The sequence below is a fragment of the Asterias amurensis genome, chromosome 10, assembly GCF_032118995.1.
Source record: "Asterias amurensis chromosome 10, ASM3211899v1".
In the NCBI taxonomy this organism is placed as follows: Eukaryota; Metazoa; Echinodermata; class Asteroidea; order Forcipulatida; family Asteriidae; genus Asterias; species Asterias amurensis.
Window position 1 is genome coordinate 21,939,560 of NC_092657.1, and position 22,623 is coordinate 21,962,182.

At 37.2% G+C, this 22,623-nt stretch overlaps 1 protein-coding gene across 20 annotated transcripts in view; it reads right to left on the reverse strand.

The window, feature by feature from the left end:
• Window positions 1-6,328: 6,328 nt before the first annotated feature.
• LOC139943230 (uncharacterized) overlaps window positions 6,329-22,623 on the reverse strand; it is an 82,128-nt gene continuing 65,833 nt past the window's right edge. For 4 of the 20 annotated variants that reach the window (XM_071940047.1, XM_071940058.1, XM_071940046.1 and 1 more), the window contains 5 exons: window positions 16,195-16,251; window positions 13,963-14,019; window positions 11,922-11,978; window positions 9,256-9,363; window positions 6,330-7,561 (listed from right to left, as the gene is read on the reverse strand). In XM_071940047.1, the coding sequence (XP_071796148.1) occupies window positions 7,491-7,561; window positions 9,256-9,363; window positions 11,922-11,978; window positions 13,963-14,019; window positions 16,195-16,251 (350 nt within the window). In that variant the 3' untranslated portion in view covers window positions 6,330-7,490. Of the gene's footprint in view, window positions 7,562-9,255; window positions 9,364-10,049; window positions 10,107-10,219; window positions 10,277-10,904; window positions 10,960-11,073; window positions 11,130-11,921; window positions 11,979-13,962; window positions 14,020-16,194; window positions 16,252-18,430; window positions 18,490-19,282; window positions 19,339-19,788; window positions 19,848-21,150; window positions 21,208-22,623 lie in introns of those variants that run through there. The other 16 variants (XM_071940049.1, XM_071940048.1, XM_071940043.1 and 13 more) reach the window with 12 other exon arrangements.

Sequence of the window (22,623 nt, forward strand, 5' to 3'; positions counted from 1 at the left end):
GAATAATTGTGCATATGACTATTGGTAATTTCAACTTGGTTTTAGGTTGTTCCTCCGACGTTTTACCCCGGGGGTGGGGGTGTCTGTCAGGCCCAGTGCAGCCAAATTATGAATCAATGGCCACAACTTAAATAGCATACAATTTTTAGCCACACAGCTGGTGTCGTTATTAAATTACGGGCTCTTAACGTTTGAAAAGAATACCACCACGACGGCGGTCATTCGGGGGCGGAGCGCCAAAAGGGGGAGATTTTAGCATTTTTTAAGAGGCTGTATCTCGGAAACGATATGGAGTATGGATTGAATTTTTGGTTTGTGTTCATTTTAGCCATAGTGGAACAGTTAGACAAAGTTTCATGTAAATCTGAGGTAATTTGACAACTAGTTAATTTCAACCCATAGGTTTGTACACTAAATATTTGGGGGAGGGGTGTCTGGCAGGCCTAATGCAGCAGAAAATTTGTTTACTTAGTATCATGGTAATGACCATTTCCACTTTTTTCAAAAAAAAAAAAAAATTAATATTCTTTATCCCCGATGCAAATTTAACATCTGATATATCGTTGCGGTACCCGCTGCCAAAACATAGGATTCGAACTGCCTCTAGCTGCCGGGCAACCTCGGTAGTCTAGTTGGTAAGACACTGCTCTAGAATTGCAAGGGTCGTGGGTTCGAATCCTACCCGAGTAACATGCCTGTGATATTTTTTCACAGGACTCGGGAAAGTACTGAGTATACAGTGCTAACACACATCGGTGTATGGGTAAAAACCAAAATTAAAATTCTTTATCCCCGATGCAAATTTAACATCTGATATATCGTTGCGGTACCCGCTGCCAAAACATAGGATTCGAACTGCCTCTAGCTGCCGGGCAACCTCGGTAGTCTAGTTGGTAAGACACTGCTCTAGAATTGCAAGGGTCGTGGGTTCGAATCCCATCCGAGTAACATGCCTGTGATATTTTTTCACAGGACTCGGGAAAGTACTGAGTATACAGTGCTAACACACATCGGTGTATGGGTAAAAACCAAAATTAATATTCTTTATCCCCGATGCAAATTTAACATCTGATATATCGTTGCGGTACCCGCTGCCAAAACATAGGATTCGAACTGCCTCTAGCTGCCGGGCAACCTCGGTAGTCTAGTTGGTAAGACACTGCTCTAGAATTGCAAGGGTCGTGGGTTCGAATCCCACCCGAGTAACATGCCTGTGATATTTTTTCACAGGACTCGGGAAAGTACTGAGTATACAGTGCTAACACACATCGGTGTATGGGTAAAAACCAAAATTAATATTCTTTATCCCCGATGCAAATTTAACATCTGATATATCGTTGCGGTACCCGCTGCCAAAACATAGGATTCGAACTGCCTCTAGCTGCCGGGCAACCTCGGTAGTCTAGTTGGTAAGACACTGCTCTAGAATTGCAAGGGTCGTGGGTTCGAATCCCACCCGAGTAACATGCCTGTGATATTTTTTCACAGGACTCGGGAAAGTACTGAGTATACAGTGCTAACACACATCGGTGTATGGGTAAAAACCAAAATTAATATTCTTTATCCCCGATGCAAATTTAACATCTGATACATTTCCACTTGGTTTCATATGGTACCTAGAATGTTTGATTCAGCCCATTATTTTGCCTCTCTGTTGGGGGTCCATGCGCCACATGCAGCGGGGGGTCCCCGGCAGACATCCATACCTGACTATGTCAGGTTATGCACTACATGTTCCTGTACTCAAATATGAGTACCTCGTTCCTTTAACCAAAATGCTCTGGGCTGCCGCTCTATAAGGGAATCAATGTGTGGTGAAGAGGTTTTCAACTAGTGGTTTAAACCCGCGCCGAGGCCTGGACTTTATAATTTTAACGAGACGAAGTCGAGGTAAATTATCAAGAACCAGGTCTCTGCTGGTTTAAACCACTAGTTGAAAACCGATTCAACACACTTTGATTCCCATTCATGAATACATTTTCGGTCAAAAAACATCAACACTTGTTGTCAAAAGGTAAAATAAATGCAAAAATTATAATTATTCAATGATTTATTTCAACACAACACCCCTCCAGCTATGAAATGGTTAGGCCCTCGGTCCGATCGGGTAAACAACTCCTTACAAGGGAATAATGTGGGCGTACCGCGTATCGCGTGACGTGGTACAACTGTCCCGGTCGTTGCTCTCGACCAATAGGAATGAAGAAACTGTCTTACGCACAGGTGCAAGCGCGCGTGTCACGCCCATGTTATAACACTTTTTACTGGTGTTATATCATCCGTTCAAACAACACCTCGTGATGCCTCTTACACCAATCAGAATGGATAAATTGTCTTAGGTATTTATGAATATATAATAATAACACAGTGTGCCACAAACCATTGAAGGTTCCGGTGCTCACTCTCCGTATATAAACTAGCCGAGAGCTTGTTCAAACTTAAAGGCAGTGGACACTATTGGTAATTATTCAAAATAACTATTTGCATAAAACCTTTCTTGATGACGAGTAATGGGGACAGGTTGCTGGTACAAAACATTGTGAGAAACAGCTCCCTCTGAAGTGACTTAGATTTCGGGAAAGAAGTAGTTTTCCACGAATTTGATTTCGAGACCTCAGATTTAGAATTTGAGGTCTCGAAATCAAGCATCTGAAAGTACACAACTTTGTGTGACAATGGTGTTTTTTTCTTTCATTATTATCTCGCAACTTTGATAACCGATTGAACTCAAATTTTCACAGGTTTGTTATTTTACGCATATATTGAGATACACCAACTGCAAACGCCAGTCTTTGACAATTACCATTAGTGTACACTGCCTTTAAAGCTTCATCACACTCAGTTCGTGTAAGCTACTAATTGATATTCAAAAGTCGATGACCAGAAATACATTTGGGTAAAAAGAATTATACCAAAGGTAGACAAATTTGAGTTTTCGAAGTGTAATATTATGTTTTCGAAGTGTAATATTATGCTTAAAGGCAGTGGACACTATTGGTAATTACTCAAAATAATTATTGGCATAAAACCTTACTTTGTAACGAGTAATGGGGAGAGGTTGATGGTATAAAACATTGTGAGAAACAGCTCCCTCTGAAGTGACCTAGTTTTGGAGAAATGAGTAATTGTCCACGAATTTGATTTCGAGACCTCAAGTTTAGCACTTTCACACGATGCTCTCGGTCTTAAAAACAAATAATATACAATATACAGAATATATAGATATACAAAATTGCTTGAAAGACATCAAAATTTGGTCAAACAACAATGGTCTGAAACTCAACGATAACAAAACTGAATTCATTCATGTCACCAGTCGCCATATATCCTGCTCTCCAATTAGCAATATTGCCTTAGATAATATCTCCGTTTCCTCAGTTCCTAGGGCTCGCAACCTAGGAGTGACCTTCGATGCTCATCTTTCTATGAATGATCATATTAATAATGTTTGCCGGGCTGCTTCATTTGCCCTTCACAAAATTGGTAGCATTAGACATTATCTAGATCAGAAATCTGCTGAAAAACTGATCCATTCATTAGTTATGTGCCGTATTGATTCTTGTAATAGTTTATTGTATGGTTTACCTGATCTTCAAATTAGTAAATTACAACGGATTCAAAATACTGCTGTTAGGCTTGTCACTCGTTCTCGCACTCATGATCATATCACCCCTATACTGCAGAATTTACACTGGCTTCCAATTAGGTCTCGTATTGCATTTAAGATATTGGTGTTAACTCATCATTGCCTTCATGGTACAGCCCCTGCTTATCTCCAGGATTTAATTCAACAGTATCAACCGGCTAGAAACCTACATTTCGAAATATTTGTGTAAAGGATTTTTATATCCTAGCGGGGTGCCGCGCGAAGCGCGGCATCCCGCTAGTGAGTATTACGCATGCAAAGGTATCAACACATCAGGGAACATGACTAGTGGTAGCGCTGTTGTGCGTGAAACCATTCCAGCATAACAAAATATTTACCAATCATCTTCATACAGGTACAAGAGTGAAGATTTATTTCTGAATAATTAAACTTCGTTATTAAACAATCATTTGGCTAATGTATTTGTCAAAAATAATGATAATAATGATAATAATAATAATAATGTCTGCACGACTAATTTGTGATGTCAACTTCCCGTTGCCTACCTCAACAATTACTGTTCTAACGGCGGATAAACAAATACATACCCAGAAGACAAGATCAATCATTTACCCAGTCCCAAACACAAAGTTTGGAGGCTTCTATTTCCCCCCGTTTTACATGTGCTTCCCCACCCCCGTGATTTATAATATTAACCCAGAAACATCGGACAATAAATAAATTTGTGGCAAATAAATACTGCACGTACCAATCACGAGATAACAGCATGCGTGTGCACTCAGACAAGTATGAATAAATATGAGTACCGGGAAGTATAGATGAATATACATGAGGAGTTAGCGAAATGCGACGTTTGCTACAAAACAATGACAGTTCTTCCAACGCCTGTCAACGCACCCACGAATCTCGGTAATTTTATTACCAACGCCCAACAACGCACCACACCATCAACAACGCTTGGAAATGCCTACAACGCGTTGCAACACTACACAGCGCGTCGGCCTATTTTGATACGGCGCCTAAATGTGTACCTGTGAGAGGTTGATATTATGCATGAAAAAGCTTCGGAGCGACACGGCAGCTCGGGCTGCTGAGAAAGATTAGGCCAAGTAAAATAAGAAAAGAGTTTCTCGTCCGGACTTTTGAATAAAAAGGAGGAGGCAGGGCACTACTATTTACTATTTTCCAAATTTTAGCTATTTTTTCCAAGATGGCCGCCATGCTAAACATGGCTGGCCAAAATATATTTAGTCACAGATTTTGTTCTTTTCGAGTATACTGATGCAATGCATAACAAAACAAACGATTTGAATCATTTCAGTCAAATTTCCCTTGTTTTCCTTTTCCCCCCTTTTGTTGAAATAGTAAATTGTAAAAAAAAGAGGCGGTAGCCAAAAAGGAGGCGGGCGGGGACGAGAAACTCTTTTCTTATTTTACTTGGCCTTAAAGGGATGTTATTGATATGCGACGCGCTTTACACGAAGCAACCAATGTATTATCCCTTAGCAACCATGTACTATAAGTTAAAACCCATATTAACAGCAGCTTCTTGCTAGTAGACGTCTAAGCAATGTAGGCTTTTACTCGTTCTATGGTTAAAACTACGACTCCCTCGGTGATCCTCGGAGCGGTCAGCTTCGCCTTGGGAAAATAGAAATCGCCAAGGACCACCTCGTAGTTTTTAACTATACTAAAAGCAGTCAATATTTGTATATTATATCACATCTCTTGTTTATTTATTATCAGTTGACGCATCAGAATATAGAGGGTTCATATTAGCTTGCAGATAATAGTAAATCAGTCGCTGCTTCAAGTTCTCTTGTACATCAAAAGCATCAAGAATGTTCATGAAATGTCATGGTCGATCTCAGCCAACCACCCCCCCCCCACCCCGAATACAACTATTTCGCGTACTCTCTTGATCAAAACGACAACAGACCAAATACCAGGGACAATCAGAACGGTGTTTTCAAACTAGGTAATTTATAGAATCTGAAATTTATTTCCAAAATTTAACTCTTCAAAATCCAAACAATTCATTATTTTAAAAACATTCTATCAATTTAAAACTTATATTTAATAGTAAACTGGAGCAAAGTCTAAAATGCACACCTTTAGGCCCTGGTGTAGCCCCATTTGTGTGGCCAAACTGAATCCTGAGTGTTTTTGATGTATGAATAAATAACACGATGTCGTCGAGATTTGATGGGCATGATTGGGATCAATCCAAAATGGCCGCGCTCGTTAAACATCGAGGGAAGGAATTTGGAGGAAATTGAAAAATTCTTACTTTAAATTTCCTTTCACAAGGTTATTTATTTAAACATCCAAAACACCCAGGTCAAGCTAAGTGAACACGTTGAGCTGAATTCAACCGCCAGCCCGCCCGTATGGAAAACGCCTTGAACTTTTATCGTTGAGCTTAAGAAAAAAAAAAAGACTCCTATTGCCAAGGATTCAGCTTGGCCACACAAGTGGGGCTGGCACAGGTGTAGAATTACAGTCATATTTCATTGTTCAGTCAATTTAAAAAGTGAATTTAACTTCAATAATTACATATCTAAAATGCACAACTTCAGTCCCAGGTGACACTTCACAGTCATATTTCAAGTTGAATTTAAGTTAAATAGTAAAATCAGGAAAGGTTTGCGGCGACACCATGTGTTAAATCTCTTTTGAGTGGAGGTGTTTTTGAGAAGCACCAGTGGTTTGACATTTTCATCGTTTCGATCAGTATGCTCTGATCGTCTATAGGAGAATGCTGGACTCTGTTCCTGGGTGCTGCTTAAGTACTGGTTGTTGGGCTTGGCTCAATGGCGCGGGAAGGCAGGAACAGGAACAAAATGAGCCTTGCTTCACTCAATGATGCGTGTAGGCTGGAGCTGGAACTGAAACCCACTAGGAGTGGGTAAGGAGTGTGTGCTCACTGAACTTAATCAGTTGGTAACAAGCACAGGGAAAGAAAGTAGGGAGCCTAGAGAAGACCGAGGGTATAGATGACACAAGTCTACGGAGTACGGGATTCATGACCTCTAGTCTCCTCTAGGCTGGCTACTCTCCTACACAGCCTATACTTGAGCTAAGCTCAACTACCAGTTAATTTCTTTGGCAGTACTTAAGCAGCATCCAGCAACAAAGTCCGTCATTCTCCTGAAGACGACCAGAGCATACTGATCGAAACGTTGAATTGTCAAACCACGGGTTCTTCTCAGAACCACCACTACTCAAAAGAGATTTTACACATGGTGTTACAACAGACCTCATCTGACTGTACTCCCACCATGCAAAGTTTTGAAACCTACTTAAATAATTCTGTGAAACAAGGTCAAATTACCATCTCAAATTCACAACTTCAGGCTCAGGTGTTGTATCACAGTCTTACTCATCGTTCTCTCAATTTGAAAAGTAAATTTAACTTCAATAGTAAAGTGAAGCAAAGTCAAACTACACAACCAAGTCTAAAATGCACAACTTCAGGACCAGGTGTAAAATTACAGACCTATTTCTTATTTCTGACACCAACCAAACTGCAACAAAAGGACATCTTCACAGTATTAGAAATATAATTATTCTAAATTGTCTTTGAACAACTGTGTTGGAAATGCCATCACCTTTGTGAAACTTGTATCTGAAAACCTTTAAAAACATTGCACTAAGTTTTAATTGCAACAATCCAAACTTGCTAATAAATGTGTACAATTTCACTAATGCACAATAATCATGATTATAATGAATTGCTCTTCTGAGATGTCGAAGATGAATCATGCCTTTAACATAGTGCAGGACTGTGATTTGATTGGTCTAGCATACTGAAATTATTTTGGATGTCTTTAGCCGATGTTTTGATTTTCCTTGAACACTTTTGTTTTCACAAGCTGTATTTTTACCTTATGCCTTGAACTCCTTGGAGGACATCTGTATATTTAAACAAGAATGCTTCAACTTTACTCTTGCCTACAAATAAGAACATAATTTTACATGAATTATTTAAATAAAACATGGAAAGTAAGAAGTTTCAGAAAGCTTCAGAAAAATAACAATAACTTTCTTAAACTAGAACAGCGAAGCTGCCATGGCGAGCTGCCGATCGCCCGATAAAAAAACAATGACTAATAGAAAAACCAATCATTTGATCAAATGATGTTATAGTGGTGGGGACATTAAACAAACTTGTATGCACTTGACCACTGCCTACTTGTTTGGTAGGGGAGTGACAGGGGATCAGGATGGGTAAGGGCCGACTGGGAAGAGAAACAAATAGGCATGGGTGTATGGGGAAATGATGGTTAAGGTGGGCAGAGGGGTGATTTGCCTGATATTTTACAAAAACAAAAACAAGTTAAGATAATTATAAATTTATAAACCTTTCTATATTGTTGTTTTAGCTCATTCAACTGGAAACAGTGTCATAATTATGAATTATACTCTTTTGATATGAATAAGCATGTTGGTGGCAATATTTGATCCAGGTTTCAAGTGGATATTTCATTGCAAGAAGAAGTTATGGCCACTCAAGCTTTTCTTTGTTTTAGCTCATTAAACTGAAACAGGTGTCATACTTAAGAGTTTTATTATTTTATACGAATCTGCATGTCAATAACAACATTTGATATAAGTTTCAAGTTGATACATCATTGCAGTAAGGAGTTATAGTTTCATTGTTTTAGCTTGTTCAACTGGAACGGGTGTCATACTAATGAGTTTTATTCTTTCATACAAATCTGCATGTCAGTGCCAAAATGTGATATAAATTTCAAATCAATACATCATTGCATTAAGGAGTTATGGACATTTGAGGTATCTCATCTTGAACCATTGAAACAATCACGAGTTTCATTCTTAGTGTGACTGTGTAATATGTGCATGTCTGTTGTTATGTTGCCTGGTTGTAAGTCAAAGTTATAAGTCAGTTTTAAAACTTCAACATTTACTCTGACTTTGGCTCTTTAAAATCCAGGGGGCAATGTTTATCCTAGCATTGTTTTATTCCCCAAAACTTCAACATTTCCTTAAAAACATGATTGAGAACCAAAACACACGATTGTCACTGTAAACTGATTTAACTTAGGGCTTTTAGATCCCTAAAAACAACTGAAAACAAAAATGTTGAAGCTTGATGCTAAAACTTTAACATCTATTGAATGCGACGACATAATGGTTCGTCGGACACAATGGGGCGGACATAATGGTTTGTCGGACACAATGGGGCGGACAGATGGACGGAAATTATCATTCCATAGGCTCACTCTGCTTCGCAGCTCGCCAAAAATAGGGGTGGTAACAAGTTTTGGTAGGGAAAAGTATTCCACTACAGTACTGATTTTGGGAGATGTGTTCATTTTTTACATCAATTTTATTGTTCATGAAAAATGATGTAATGCCAAAGAAAAGGTGGGTACCTGATCACAAAATTAATTCACGTTTTATAAGTGATCAGAGAAACTGATTGGGTTAAATAGAACTCATCTTTCAAGGAGGGCAAACAGACTAAAGCATGGTTACTATAGATTGCCCTATGCTAATGATCTCTATGGTAGAGCACCAATTCACCGAAGCTGATGAATTGCCAATAATTCATCCGATTACCAAACTGGTGCTCAAGTCTGTCTGTTTGTTCAAAGACAATTTAGAATCATTATATTTCTTACTTGGAAGATGTCCTTTTGTTCCAGTTTGGCTCGTGTCATTAATGTAATCTTTAAATTCAGCCATACAGCAACGAGCATCTTTTGATGACCATTTTGTGTACAGACGACCTTAAAAAAGATAAAATAAAACAAATAACAAAAGATAATAAAACAAAACAACAAAACTAGCAATAATATTGCCCATTTTCAGTTTTGTCTTAATTCCAAAATCATTAAAGGACATACATCCATGTATGAAGGATGGATAAGGGCCAGTTGTATAGTGGGAACAAGTGGGTAAAATGAATTGCATTATATTGTACCTCACCTATCGATGAAAGGCGACAGTGTAAAATATAACAACTGTTACAGAGGATATAGACCAAGTTGTGTGGTGATGAGTGCAATGATGAGAATATTTTCATGAGTTGAAGGCTGGAATGTTCCATTCAACGGGCCAGGCCGAGTTGAATGGAAAATTCCATTCCAACGATTGAATATTTTCTCTCCATTGCACAAATGCAAAACATTTGTTATACGTTTTATATAACACCCAGGTAGATCTTTGTCAATTGAAGAAAAAAACAGTCACCAATGACAAGGGTTTACTTGAGTGTTATATAAAGGTTACTCATTGCTTTACTTGTTTGAGTGGTCATCCGATTTTGTTGATGAGTCAATGTCAAGCTGATGGGATCGCTCTAAAGACAGGAAAGAGTTTAAACTTTAAGGCTTTGTTCATTCTAACTACTGGATGGATTATGCTGAGGAAATTTATCAAGTTTCAGTTGAATATAGCCTTAAGATTGTCTTACCTGTTTAAGTAGATTTGCGGGTTACACAGGAGTCAATGTCAAGCTGATGGGAACGCTCTAAAGACAGGAAAGAGTTAAAATTTCAAGGCTTTGTTGTTCCAACTACTGGATGGATTATGCTGAGGAAATTTATCAAGTTTCGGTTGAATATAGCCTTAAGATTGTCTTACCTGTTTAAGTAGATTTGCAGGTTACACAGGAGTCAATGTCAAGCTGATGGGAACGCTCTAAAGACAGGAAAGAGTTAAAATTTTAAGGCTTTGTTCGTTCTAACTACTGGATGGATCATGCTGAGGAAAATTATTCAGTTTCAGTTGAATATAGCTTTAAGATTGTCTTACCTGTTTGAGTAGATTTGCAGGTTACACAGGAGTCAATGTCAAGCTGATGGGATCGCTCTAAAGACAAAAAATAGTTTAAACTTTAAGGCTTTGTTGTTCCAACTACTGGATGGATTATACTGAGGAAAATTATCAAGTTTCAGTTGAATATAGCCTTAAGATTGTCTTACCTGTTTGAGTAGATTTGCAGGTTACACAGGAGTCAATGTCAAGCTGATGGGATCGCTCTAAAGACAGGAAAGAGTTTAAATTTTAAGGGTTTGTTGGTTTTAACTACTGGATGGATCATGCTGAGGAAAATTGTTCAGTTTCAGTAGAATATAGCTTTAAGATTGTCTTACCTGTTTAAGTAGATTTGCGGGTTACACAGGAGTCAATGTCAAGCTGATGGGATCGCTCTAAAGAAAGGAAAAAGTTTAAATTTTAAAGGTTTGTTTGTTCTAACTACTTGATGGATCATGCTACTAAGAAAATTGTTCAGTTTCAGTCCAATATAGCTTTAAGATTGTCTTACCTGTTTAAGTAGATTTGCGGGTTACACAGGAGTGAAGTCAAACTGATGTGATGCTCTACAGACAGGAAAGAGTTTAAATTTTAAGGGTTTGTTTGTTCTAACTACTGGATGGATCATGCTGAGGAAAATTATTCAATTTCAGTAGAAGATAGCTTTAAGATTGTCTTACCTGTTTGAGTAGATTTGCGGGTTACACAGGAGTCAAGTCAAGCTGATGGGATCGCTCTAAAGACAGAAAATAGTTTACATTTTAAAGGTTTTTTTGTTTTAACTACTGGATGGATATGCCGAAAAAAATTGTTCAGTTTCAGTTGAAGATAGCTTTAAGATTGTCTTACCTGTTGGAGTAGATTTGCAGGTTACACAGGAGTCAATGTCAAGCTGATGGGATCGCTCTAAAGACAGGAAAGAGTTAAAATTTTAAGGCTTTGTTCGTTCTAATTACTGGATGTATTATGCTGAGGAAAATTATTCAGTTTCAGTTGAATATAGCTTTAAGATTGTCTTACCTGTTTGAGTAGATTTGCGGGTTACACAGGAGTCAAGTCAAGCTGATGGGATCGCTCTACAGACAGGAAAGAGTTTAAATTTTAAGGGTTTGTTGGTTCTAACTACTGGATGGATCATGCAGAGGAAAATTATTCAGTTTCAGTTGAATTTAGTTTTAAGATTGTCTACCCGTTTGAGTAGATTTGCAGGTTACACAGGAGAAAATGTCAAGCTGATGGGATCGCTCTAAAGACAGGAAAGAGTTAAAATTTTAAGGCTTAGTTCGTTCTAACTACTGGATGGATCATGCTGAGGAAAATTATTCAGTTTCAGTTGAATTTAGTTTTTCAGGTTGTCTACCCGTTTGAGTAGATTTGCTGGTTACACAGGAGTCAAGTAGAGCTGATTGGATCGCCAAAAAGACAGGAAATAGTTTCAAAATTTGCAGGGTTTGTTTTAAGAACTCAACGGATCATTTCAAGGAAAATAATTAAGTTTCAGTAGAATATAGCTTTAAGATTGTCTTACCTGTTGGAGTAGATTTGCAGGTTACACAGGAGTCAATGTCAAGCTGATGGGATCGCTCTGAAGACAGAAAAAATTAAAATTTAAAATTTTTTTTTTTATAACTACTGGATGGATCATGCTGAGGAAAATAATTCTGTTTCAGTAGAAGATAGCTTTAAGATTGTCTCACCTGTTTAAGTAGATTTGCGGGTTACACAGGAGTCAATGTCAAGCTGATGGGATCGCTCTACAGACAGGAAAGAGTTTAAATTTTAAAGGTTTGTTTGTTCAAACTATTGGATGGTTCATGCCGAGGAAAATTATTCAGTTTCAGTAAAATATAGCTTAAAGGTTGTCTACCCATTTTAGTAGATTCGCGGGTCACACAGGAGTCAAGTAGAGCTGATTGGATCGCCAAAAAGACAGGAAATAGTTTAAAATTTGCAGGGTTTGATTGTTATAACTACTGGATGGATCATGCTGAGGAAAATAATTCAGTTTCAGTAGAATATAGCTTTAAGATTGTCTTACCTGTTGGAGTAGATTTGCAGGTTACACAGGAGTCAATGTCAAGCTGATGGGATCGCTCTAAAGACAGGAAAGAGTTAAAATTTTAAGGCTTAGTTCGTTCTAACTACTGGATGGATCATGCTGAGGAAAATTATTCAGTTTCAGTTGAATTTAGTTTTAAGGTTGTCTACCCGTTTGAGTAGATTTGCGGGTTACACAGGAGTCAAGTAGAGCTGATTGGATCGCCAAAAAGACAGGACATAGTTTAAAATTTGCAGGGTTTGTTTGTTCTAAGAACTCAACGGATCATTCCAAGGAAAATAATTCAGTTTCAATAGAATATAGCTTTAAGATTGTCTTACCTGTTTGAGTAGATTTGCTGGTTACACAGGAGTCAAGTCAAGCTGATGGGATCGCTCTAAAGACAGAAAAAAATTAAAATTTTAAAGTTTTTTTTTTATAACTACTGGATGGATCATGCTGAGGAAAATAATTCAGTTTCAGTAGAAGATAGCTTTAAGATTGTCTTACCTGTTTAAGTAGATTTGCGGGTTATACAGGAGTCAATGTCAAGCTGATGGGATCGCTCTAAAGACAGAAAAAAATTAAAATTTTAAAGTTTTTTTTTTATAACTACTGGATGGATCATGCCGAAGAAAATTGTTCAGTTTCAGTTGAATATAGCTTTAAGATTGTCTTACCTGTTGGAGTAGATTTGCTGGTTACACAGGAGTCAAGTCAAGCTGATGGGATCGCTCTAAAGACAGAAAATAGTTTACATTTTAAAGGTTTTTTTGTTTAAACTACTGGATGGATATGCCGAAGAAAATTGTTCAGTTTCAGTTGAATATAGCTTTAAGATTGTCTTACCTGTTGGAGTAGATTTGCAGGTTACACAGGAGTCAATGTCAAGCTGATGGGATCGCTCTAAAGACAGGAAAGAGTTAAAATTTTAAGGCTTTGTTCGTTCTAACTACTGGATGTATTATGCTGAGGAAAATTATTCAGTTTCAGTTGAATATAGCTTTAAGATTGTCTTACCTGTTTGAGTAGATTTGCAGGTTACACAGGAGTCAATGTCAAGCTGATGGGATCGCTCTAAAGACAGGAAAGAGTTAAAATTTTAAGGCTTTGTTCGTTCTAACTGCTGGATGTATTATGCTGAGGAAAATTATTCAGTTTCAGTTGAATATAGCTTTAAGATTCTCTTACCTGTTTAAGTAGATTTGCTGGTTACACAGGAGTCAAGTCAAGCTGATGGGATCGCTCTAAAGACAGAAAATAGTTTACATTTTAAAGGTTTTTTTGTTTAAACTACTGGATGGATATGCCGAAGAAAATTGTTCAGTTTCAGTTGAATATAGCTTTAAGATTGTCTTACCTGTTGGAGTAGATTTGCAGGTTACACAGGAGTCAATGTCAAGCTGATGGGATCGCTCTAAAGACAGGAAAGAGTTCAAATTTTAAGGCTTTGTTCGTTCTAACTACTGGATGTATTATGCTGAGGAAAATTATTCAGTTTCAGTTGAATATAGCTTTAGGATTGTCTTACCTGTTTGAGTAGATTTGCAGGTTACACAGGAGTCAATGTCAAGCCGATGGGATCGCTCTAAAGACAGGAAAGAGTTAAAATTTTAAGGCTTTGTTCGTTCTAACTACTGGATGGATAATGCTGAGGAAAATTATTCAGATTTAGTAGAATATAGCTTTAAGATTGTCTTACCTGTTTAAGTAGATTTGCGGGTTACACAGGAGTCAATGTCAAGCTGATGGGATCGCTCTACATACAGGAAAGAGTTTAAATTTTAAGGGTTTGTTGGTTCTAACTACTGGATGGATCATGCTGAGGAAAATGATTCAGTTTCAGTTGAATTTAGTTTTAAGGTTGTCTACCCGTTTGAGTAGATTTGCGGGTTACACAGGAGTCAAGTAGAGCTGATTGGATCGCCAAAAAGACAGGAAATAGTTTAAAATTTGCAGGGTTTGTTTGTTCTAAGAACTCAACGGATCATTCCAAGGAAAATAATTCAGTTTCAGTAGAATATAGCTTTAAGATTGTCTTACCTGTTTGAGTAGATTTGCTGGTTACACAGGAGTCAATGTCAAGCTGATGGGATCGCTCTAAAGACAAAAAATAGTTTAAATTTTAAAGGTTTTTTTGTTTATAACTACTGGATGGATATGCCGAAGAAAATTGTTTAGTTTCAGTTGAATATAGCTTTAAGATTGTCTTACCTGTTTGAGTAGATTTGCAGGTTACACAGGAGTCAATGTCAAGCTGATGGGATCGCTCTAAAGACAGGAAAGAGTTAAAATTTTAAAGGGACACACCGGCCGAATTGGGCTATTTGGGCTACAAAATATACTAAGATATGACTTCAACGGTCTTCCAGGAATGAAGAACAGTCCTTAAAAAAAATCATCAAATTTAGCCGTTTTTGAGCATTTTAAGACAAAAACGCAGGTCGTGTGATTGTTCTAACCAAAAAGTGGTACAAACAATCACGTGACCTTCCGGGCTAGTTTTACTTTCAGCCGTCTAAAAGTAACTTACTTAACCAAATTTAAATCTTTTTTTTTACAAAATTATTTACGAATAATTGACGAAAAAGATCATGTATTCAAATTATCGCTACAAAATGTAAATAATGGTGAAAAATCTAACGTAAGATTCACATTCAAAGAGTCCGTGTAACGGAAGCTTGTTTTGGCCGCTTTGGTTTTTTAAAATCATTTTTCGCTAAATACGTGACATTTTGATGATTTTTTTTTACAGCAACCATCTATAAAAACATTATTTATGATTCTACACCCCTAAATTGCGTAAACGATGAGCCGGTGTGTCCCTTTAAGGCTTTGTTGGTTCTAACTACTGGATGGATTATGCTGAGGAAAATTATTCAGTTTCAGTTGAATATAGCTTTAAGATTGTCTTACCTGTTTGAGTAGATTTGCAGGTTACACAGGAGTCAATGTCAAGCTGATGGGATCGCTCTAAAGACAGGAAAGAGTTAAAATTTTAAGGCTTTGTTGGTTCTAACTGCTGGATGGATTATGCTGAGGAAAATTATTCAGTTTCAGTTGAATATAGCTTTAAGATTGTCTTACCTGTTTGAGTAGATTTGCGGGTTACACAGGAGTCAAGTCAAGCTGATGGGATCGCTCTACAGACAGGAAAGAGTTAAAATTTTAAGGGTTTGTTGGTTCTAACTACTGGATGGATCATGCTGAGGAAAATTATTCAGTTTCAGTTGAATTTAGTTTTACGATTGTCTACCCGTTTGAGTAGATTTGCAGGTTACACAGGAGTCAATGTCAAGCTGATGGGATCGCTCTAAAGACAGGAAAGAGTAAAAATTTTAAGGGTTTGTTGGTTCTAACTACTGGATGGATCATGCAGAGGAAAATTATTCAGTTTCAGTTGAATTTAGTTTTACGATTGTCTACCCGTTTGAGTAGATTTGCAGGTTACACAGGAGTCAATGTCAAGCTGATGGGATCGCTCTAAAGACAGGAAAGAGTAAAAATTTTAAGGCTTAGTTCGTTCTAACTACTGGATGGATCATGCTGAGGAAAATTATTCAGTTTCAGTTGAATTTAGTTTTAAGGTTGTCTACCCGTTTGAGTAGATTTGTGGGTTACACAGGAGTCAAGTAGAGCTGATTGGATTGCCAAAAAGACAGGAAATAGTTTAAAATTTGCAGGGTTTGTTTTAAGAACTCAATGGATCATTCCAAGGAAAATAATTCAGTTTCAGTAGAATATAGCTTTAAGACTGTTTTACCTGTTGGAGTAGATTTGCAGGTTACACAGGAGTCAATGTCAAGCTGATGGGATCGCTCTGAAGACAGAAAAAAATTAAAATTTTAAAGTTTTTTTTTTATAACTACTGGATGGATCATGCTGAGGAAAATAATTCAGTTTCAGTAGAAGATAGCTTTAAGATTGTCTTACCTGTTTAAGTAGATTTGCGGGTTACACAGGAGTCAATGTCAAGCTGATGGGATCGCTCTACAGACAGGAAGAGTTTAAATTTTAAAGGTTTGTTTGTTCAAACTACTGGATGGATCATGCCGAGGAAAATTATTCAGTTTCAGTAAAATATAGCTTAAAGGTTGTCTACCCGTTTTAGTAGATTCGCGGGTCACACAGGAGTCAAGTAGAGCTGATTGGATCGCCAAAAAGACAGGAAATAGTTTTAAATTTGCAGGGTTTGTTTGTTCTAAGTACTCAGCGGATCATTCCAAGGAAAATAATTCAGTTTCAGTAGAATATAGCTTTAAGATTGTCTTACCTGTTGGAGTAGATTTGCAGGTTACACAGGAGTCAATGTCAAGCTGATGGGATCGCTCTAAAGACAGGAAAGAGTTAAAATTTTAAGGCTTTGTTCGTTCTACTTACTGGATGTATTATGCTGAGGAAAATTATTCAGTTTCAGTTGAATATAGCTTTAAGATTGTCTTACCTGTTTGAGTAGATTTGCAGGTTACACAGGAGTCAATGTCAAGCTGATGGGATCGCTCTAAAGACAGGAAAGAGTTAAAATTTTAAGGCTTTGTTCGTTCTAACTACTGGATGTATTATGCTGAGGAAAATTATTCAGTTTCAGTTGAATATAGCTTTAAGATTCTCTTACCTGTTTGAGTAGATTTGCAGGTTACACAGGAGTCAATGTCAAGCCGATGGGATCGCTCTAAAGACAGGAAAGAGTTAAAATTTTAAGGCTTTGTTCGTTCTAACTACTGGATGGATCATGCTGAGGAAAATTATTCAGTTTCAGTAGAATATAGCTTTAAGATTGTCTTACCTGTTTAAGTAGATTTGCGGGTTACACAGGAGTCAATGTCAAGCTGATGGGATCGCTCTACAGACAGGAAAGAGTTAAAATTTTAAAGGGACACACCGGCCGAATTGGGCTATTTGGGCTACAAAATATACTAAGATATGACTTCAACGGTCTTCCAGGAATGAAGAAGAACAGTCCTTAACAAAAATCATCAAATTTAGCCGTTTTTGAGCATTTTAAGACAAAAACGCAGGTCGCGTGATTGTTCTAACCAAAAAGTGGTACAATCAATCACGTGACCTTCCGGGCTAGTTTTACTTTCAGCCGTCTAAAAGTAACTAAATAACAAAATTTAAATTTTTTTTTTGTTTACAAAATTATTTACGAATAATTGACGAAAAAGATCATGTATTACAATTATCGCTACAAAATGTAAATAATGGTGAAAAATCTAACGTAAGATTCACCATCAAAGAGTCCGTGTAACGGAAGCTTGTTATGGCCGCTTTGATTTTTTAAAATCATTTTTCGCTAAATACGTGACATTTTGATGATTTTTTTTTACAGCAACCATCTATAAAAACATTATTTATGATTCTACACCCCTAAATTGAGTAAATGGTGAGCCGGTATGTCCCTTTAAGGCTTTGTTGGTTCTAACTACTGGATGGATTATGCTGAGGAAAATTATTCAGTTTCAGTTGAATATAGCTTTAAGATTGTCTTACCTGTTTGAGTAGATTTGCAGGTTACACAGGAGTCAATGTCAAGCTGATGGGATCGCTCTAAAGACAGGAAAGAGTTAAAATTCTAAGGCTTTGTTCGTTCTAATTACTGGATGGATTATGCTGAGGAAAATTATTCAGTTTCAGTTGAATATAGCTTTAAGATTGTCTTACCTGTTTGAGTAGATTTGCGGGTTACACAGGAGTCAAGTCAAGCTGATGGGATCGCTCTACAGACAGGAAAGAGATTAAATTTTAAGGGTTTGTGGTTCTAACTACTGGATGGATCATGCAGAGGAAAATTATTCAGTTTCAGTTGAATTTAATTTTAAGATTGTCTACCCGTTTGAGTAGATTTGCAGGTTACACAGGAGTCAATGTCAAGCTGATGGGATCGCTCTAAAGACAGGAAAGAGTTCAAATTTTAAGGCTTTGTTCTAACTACTGGATGGATCATGCTGAGGAAAATTATTCAGTTTCAGTAGAATATAGCTTTAAGATTGTCTTACCTGTTTAAGTAGATTTGCTGGTTACACAGGAGTCAATGTCAAGCTGATGGGATCGCTCTAAAGACAGAAAATAATTAAAATTTTAAAGTTTTTTTTTATAACTACTGGATGGATCATGCTGAGGAAAATAATTCAGTTTCAGTAGAAGACAGCTTTAAGATTGTCTTACCTGTTTAAGTAGATTTGCGGGTTACACAGGAGTCAATGTCAAGCTGATGGGATCGCTCTACAGACAGGAAAGAGTTTAAATTTTAAGGGTTTGTTGGTTCTAATTACTGGATGGATCATGCTGAGGAAAATGATTCAGTTTCAGTTGAATTTAGTTTTAAGGTTGTTTACCCGTTTGAGTAGATTTGCGGGTTACACAGGAGTCAATGTCAAGCTGATGGGATCGCTCTAAAGACAGGAAAAAGTTTAAATTTTAAAGGTTTGTTTGTTCTAACTACTTGATGGATCATGCTACTAAGAAAATTGTTCAGTTTCAGTCGAATATAGCTTTAAGATTGTCTTACCTGTTTGAGTAGATTTGCGGGTTACACAGGAGTCAAGTCAAGCTGATGGGATCGCTCTAAAGACAGAAAATAGTTTACATTTTAAAGGTTTTTTTGTTTTAACTACTGGATGGATATGCCGAAGAAAATTGTTCAGTTTCAGTTGAATATAGCTTTAAGATTGTCTTACCTGTTGGAGTAGATTTGCAGGTTACACAGGAGTCAATGTCAAGCTGATGGGATCGCTCTAAAGACAGGAAAGAGTTAAAATTTTAAGGCTTTGTTCGTTCTAATTACTGGATGTATTATGCTGAGGAAAATTATTCAGTTTCAGTTGAATATAGCTTTAAGATTGTCTTACCTGTTTGAGTAGAATTGCGGGTTACACAGGAGTCAAGTCAAGCTGATGGGATCGCTCTACAGACAGGAAAGAGTTTAAATTTTAAGGGTTTGTTGGTTCTAACTACTGGATGGATCATGCAGAGGAAAATTATTCAGTTTCAGTTGAATTTAGTTTTAAGATTGTCTACCCGTTTGAGTAGATTTGCAGGTTACACAGGAGTCAATGTCAAGCTGATGGGATCGCTCTAAAGACAGGAAAGAGTTAAAATTTTAAGGCTTAGTTCGTTCTAACTACTGGATGGATCATGCTGAGGAAAATTATTCAGTTTCAGTTCAATTTAGTTTTAAGGTTGTCTACCCGTTTGAGTAGATTTGCGGGTTACACAGGAGTCAAGTAGAGCTGATTGGATCGCCAAAAAGACAGGAAATAGTTTAAAATTTGCAGGGTTTGTTTTAAGAACTCAACGGATCATTCCAAGGAAAATAATTCAGTTTCAGTAGAATATAGCTTTAAGATTGTCTTACCTGTTGGAGTAGATTTGCAGGTTACAAAGGAGTCAATGTCAAGCTGATGGGATCGCTCTAAAGACAGAAAAAATTAAAATTTTAAATTTTTTTTTTATAACTACTGGATGGATCATGCTGAGGAAAATAATTCTGTTTCAGTAGAAGATAGCTTTAAGATTGTCTCACCTGTTTAAGTAGATTTGCGGGTTACACAGGAGTCAATGTCAAGCTGATGGGATCGCTCTACAGACAGGAAAGAGTTTAAATTTTAAAGGTTTGTTTGTTCAAACTATTGGATGGATCATGCCGAGGAAAATTATTCAGTTTCAGTAAAATATAGCTTAAAGGTTGTCTACCCGTTTTAGTAGATTTGCTGGTCACACAGGAGTCAAGTAGAGCTGAATGGATCGCCAAAAAGACAGGAAATAGTTTTAAATTTGCAGGGTTTGTTTGTTCTAAGTACTCAGCGGATCATTCCAAGGAAAATAATTCAGTTTCAGTAGAATATAGCTTTAAGATTGTCTTACCTGTTGGAGTAGATTTGCAGGTTACACAGGAGTCAATGTCAAGCTGATGGGATCGCTCTAAAGACAAGAAAGAGTTAAAATTTTAAGGCTTAGTTCGTTCTAACTACTGGATGGATCATGCTGAGGAAAATTATTCAGTTTCAGTTGAATTTAGTTTTAAGGTTGTCTACCCGTTTGAGTAGATTTGCGGGTTACACAGGAGTCAAGTAGAGCTGATTGGATCGCCAAAAAGACAGGAAATAGTTTAAAATTTGCAGGGTTTGTTTGTTCTAAGAACTCAACGGATCATTCCAAGGAAAATAATTCAGTTTCAGTAGAATATAGCTTTAAGATTGTCTTACCTGTTTGAGTAGATTTGCTGGTTACACAGGAGTCAATGTCAAGCTGATGGGATCGCTCTAAAGACAGAAAAAAATTAAAATTTTAAAGTTTTTTTTTTATAACTACTGGATGGATCATGCTGAGGAAAATAATTCAGTTTCAGTAGAAGATAGCTTTAAGATTGTCTTACCTGTTTAAGTAGATTGGCGGGTTACACAGGAGTCAATGTCAAGCTGATGGGATCGCTCTACAGACAGGAAAGAGTTTAAATTTTAAGGCTTTGTTCGTTCTAACTACTGGATGTATTATGCTGAGGAAAATTATTCAGTTTCAGTTGAACATAGCTTTAGGATTGTCTTACCTGTTTGAGTAGATTTGCAGGTTACACAGGAGTCAATGTCAAGCCGATGGGATCGCTCTAAAGACAGGAAAGAGTTAAAATTTTAAGGCTTTGTTCGTTCTAACTACTGGATGTATTATGCTGAGGAAAATTATTCAGTTTCAGTTGAATATAGCTTTAGGATTGTCTTACCTGTTTGAGTAGATTTGCAGGTTACACAGGAGTCAATGTCAAGCCGATGGGATCGCTCTAAAGACAGGAAAGAGTTAAAATTTTAAGGCTTTGTTCGTTCTAACTACTGGATGGATCATGCAGAGGAAAATTATTCAGTTTCAGTTGAATTTAGTTTTAAGATTGTCTACCCGTTTGAGTAGATTTGCAGGTTACACAGGAGTCAATGTCAAGCTGATTGGATCGCTCTAAAGACAGGAAAGAGTTAAAATTTTAAGGCTTAGTTCGTTCTAACTACTGGATGGATCATGCTGAGGAAAATTATTCAGTTTCAGTTGAATTTAGTTTTTCAGGTTGTCTACCCGTTTGAGTAGATTTGCGGGTTACACAGGAGTCAAGTAGAGCTGATTGGATCGCCAAAAAGACAGGAAATAGTTTAAAATTTGCAGGGTTTGTTTTAAGAACTCAACGGATCATTCCAAGGAAAATAATTCAGTTTCAGTAGAATATAGCTTTAAGATTGTCTTACCTGTTGGAGTAGATTTGCAGGTTACACAGGAGTCAATGTCAAGCTGATGGGATCGCTCTAAAGACAGGAAAGAGTTAAAATTTTAAGGCTTAGTTCGTTCTAACTACTGGATGGATCATGCTGAGGAAAATTATTCAGTTTCAGTTGAATTTAGTTTTAGGGTTGTCTACCCGTTTGAGTAGATTTGCGGGTTACACAGGAGTCAAGTCAAGCTGATGGGATCGCTCTAAAGACAGGAAAGAGTTAAAATTTTAAGGCTTAGTTCGTTCTAACTACTGGATGGATCATGCTGAGGAAAATTATTCAGTTTCAGTTGAATTTAGTTTTAGGGTTGTCTACCCGTTTGAGTAGATTTGCGGGTTACACAGGAGTCAAGTCAAGCTGATGGGATCGCTCTAAAGACAGGAAAGAGTTAAAATTTTAAGGCTTAGTTCGTTCTAACTACTGGATGGATCATGCTGAGGAAAATTATTCAGTTTCAGTTGAATTTAGTTTTTCAGGTTGTCTACCCGTTTGAGTAGATTTGCGGGTTACACAGGAGTCAAGTAGAGCTGATTGGATCGCCAAAAAGACAGGAAATAGTTTAAAATTTGCAGGGTTTGTTTTAAGAACTCAACGGATCATTCCAAGGAAAATAATTCAGTTTCAGTAGAATATAGCTTTAAGATTGTCTTACCTGTTGGAGTAGATTTGCAGGTTACACAGGAGTCAATGTCAAGCTGATGGGATCGCTCTAAAGACAGAAAAAATTAAAATTTTAAAGTTTTTTTTTTATAACTACTGGATGGATCATGCTGAGGAAAATAATTCTGTTTCAGTAGAAGATACATGTAGCTTTAAGATTGTCTCACCTGTTTAAGCAGATTTGCGGGTTACACAGGAGTCAATGTCAAGCTGATGGGATCGCTCTACAGACAGGAAAGAGTTTAAATTTTAAAGGTTTGTTTGTTCAAACTACTGGATGG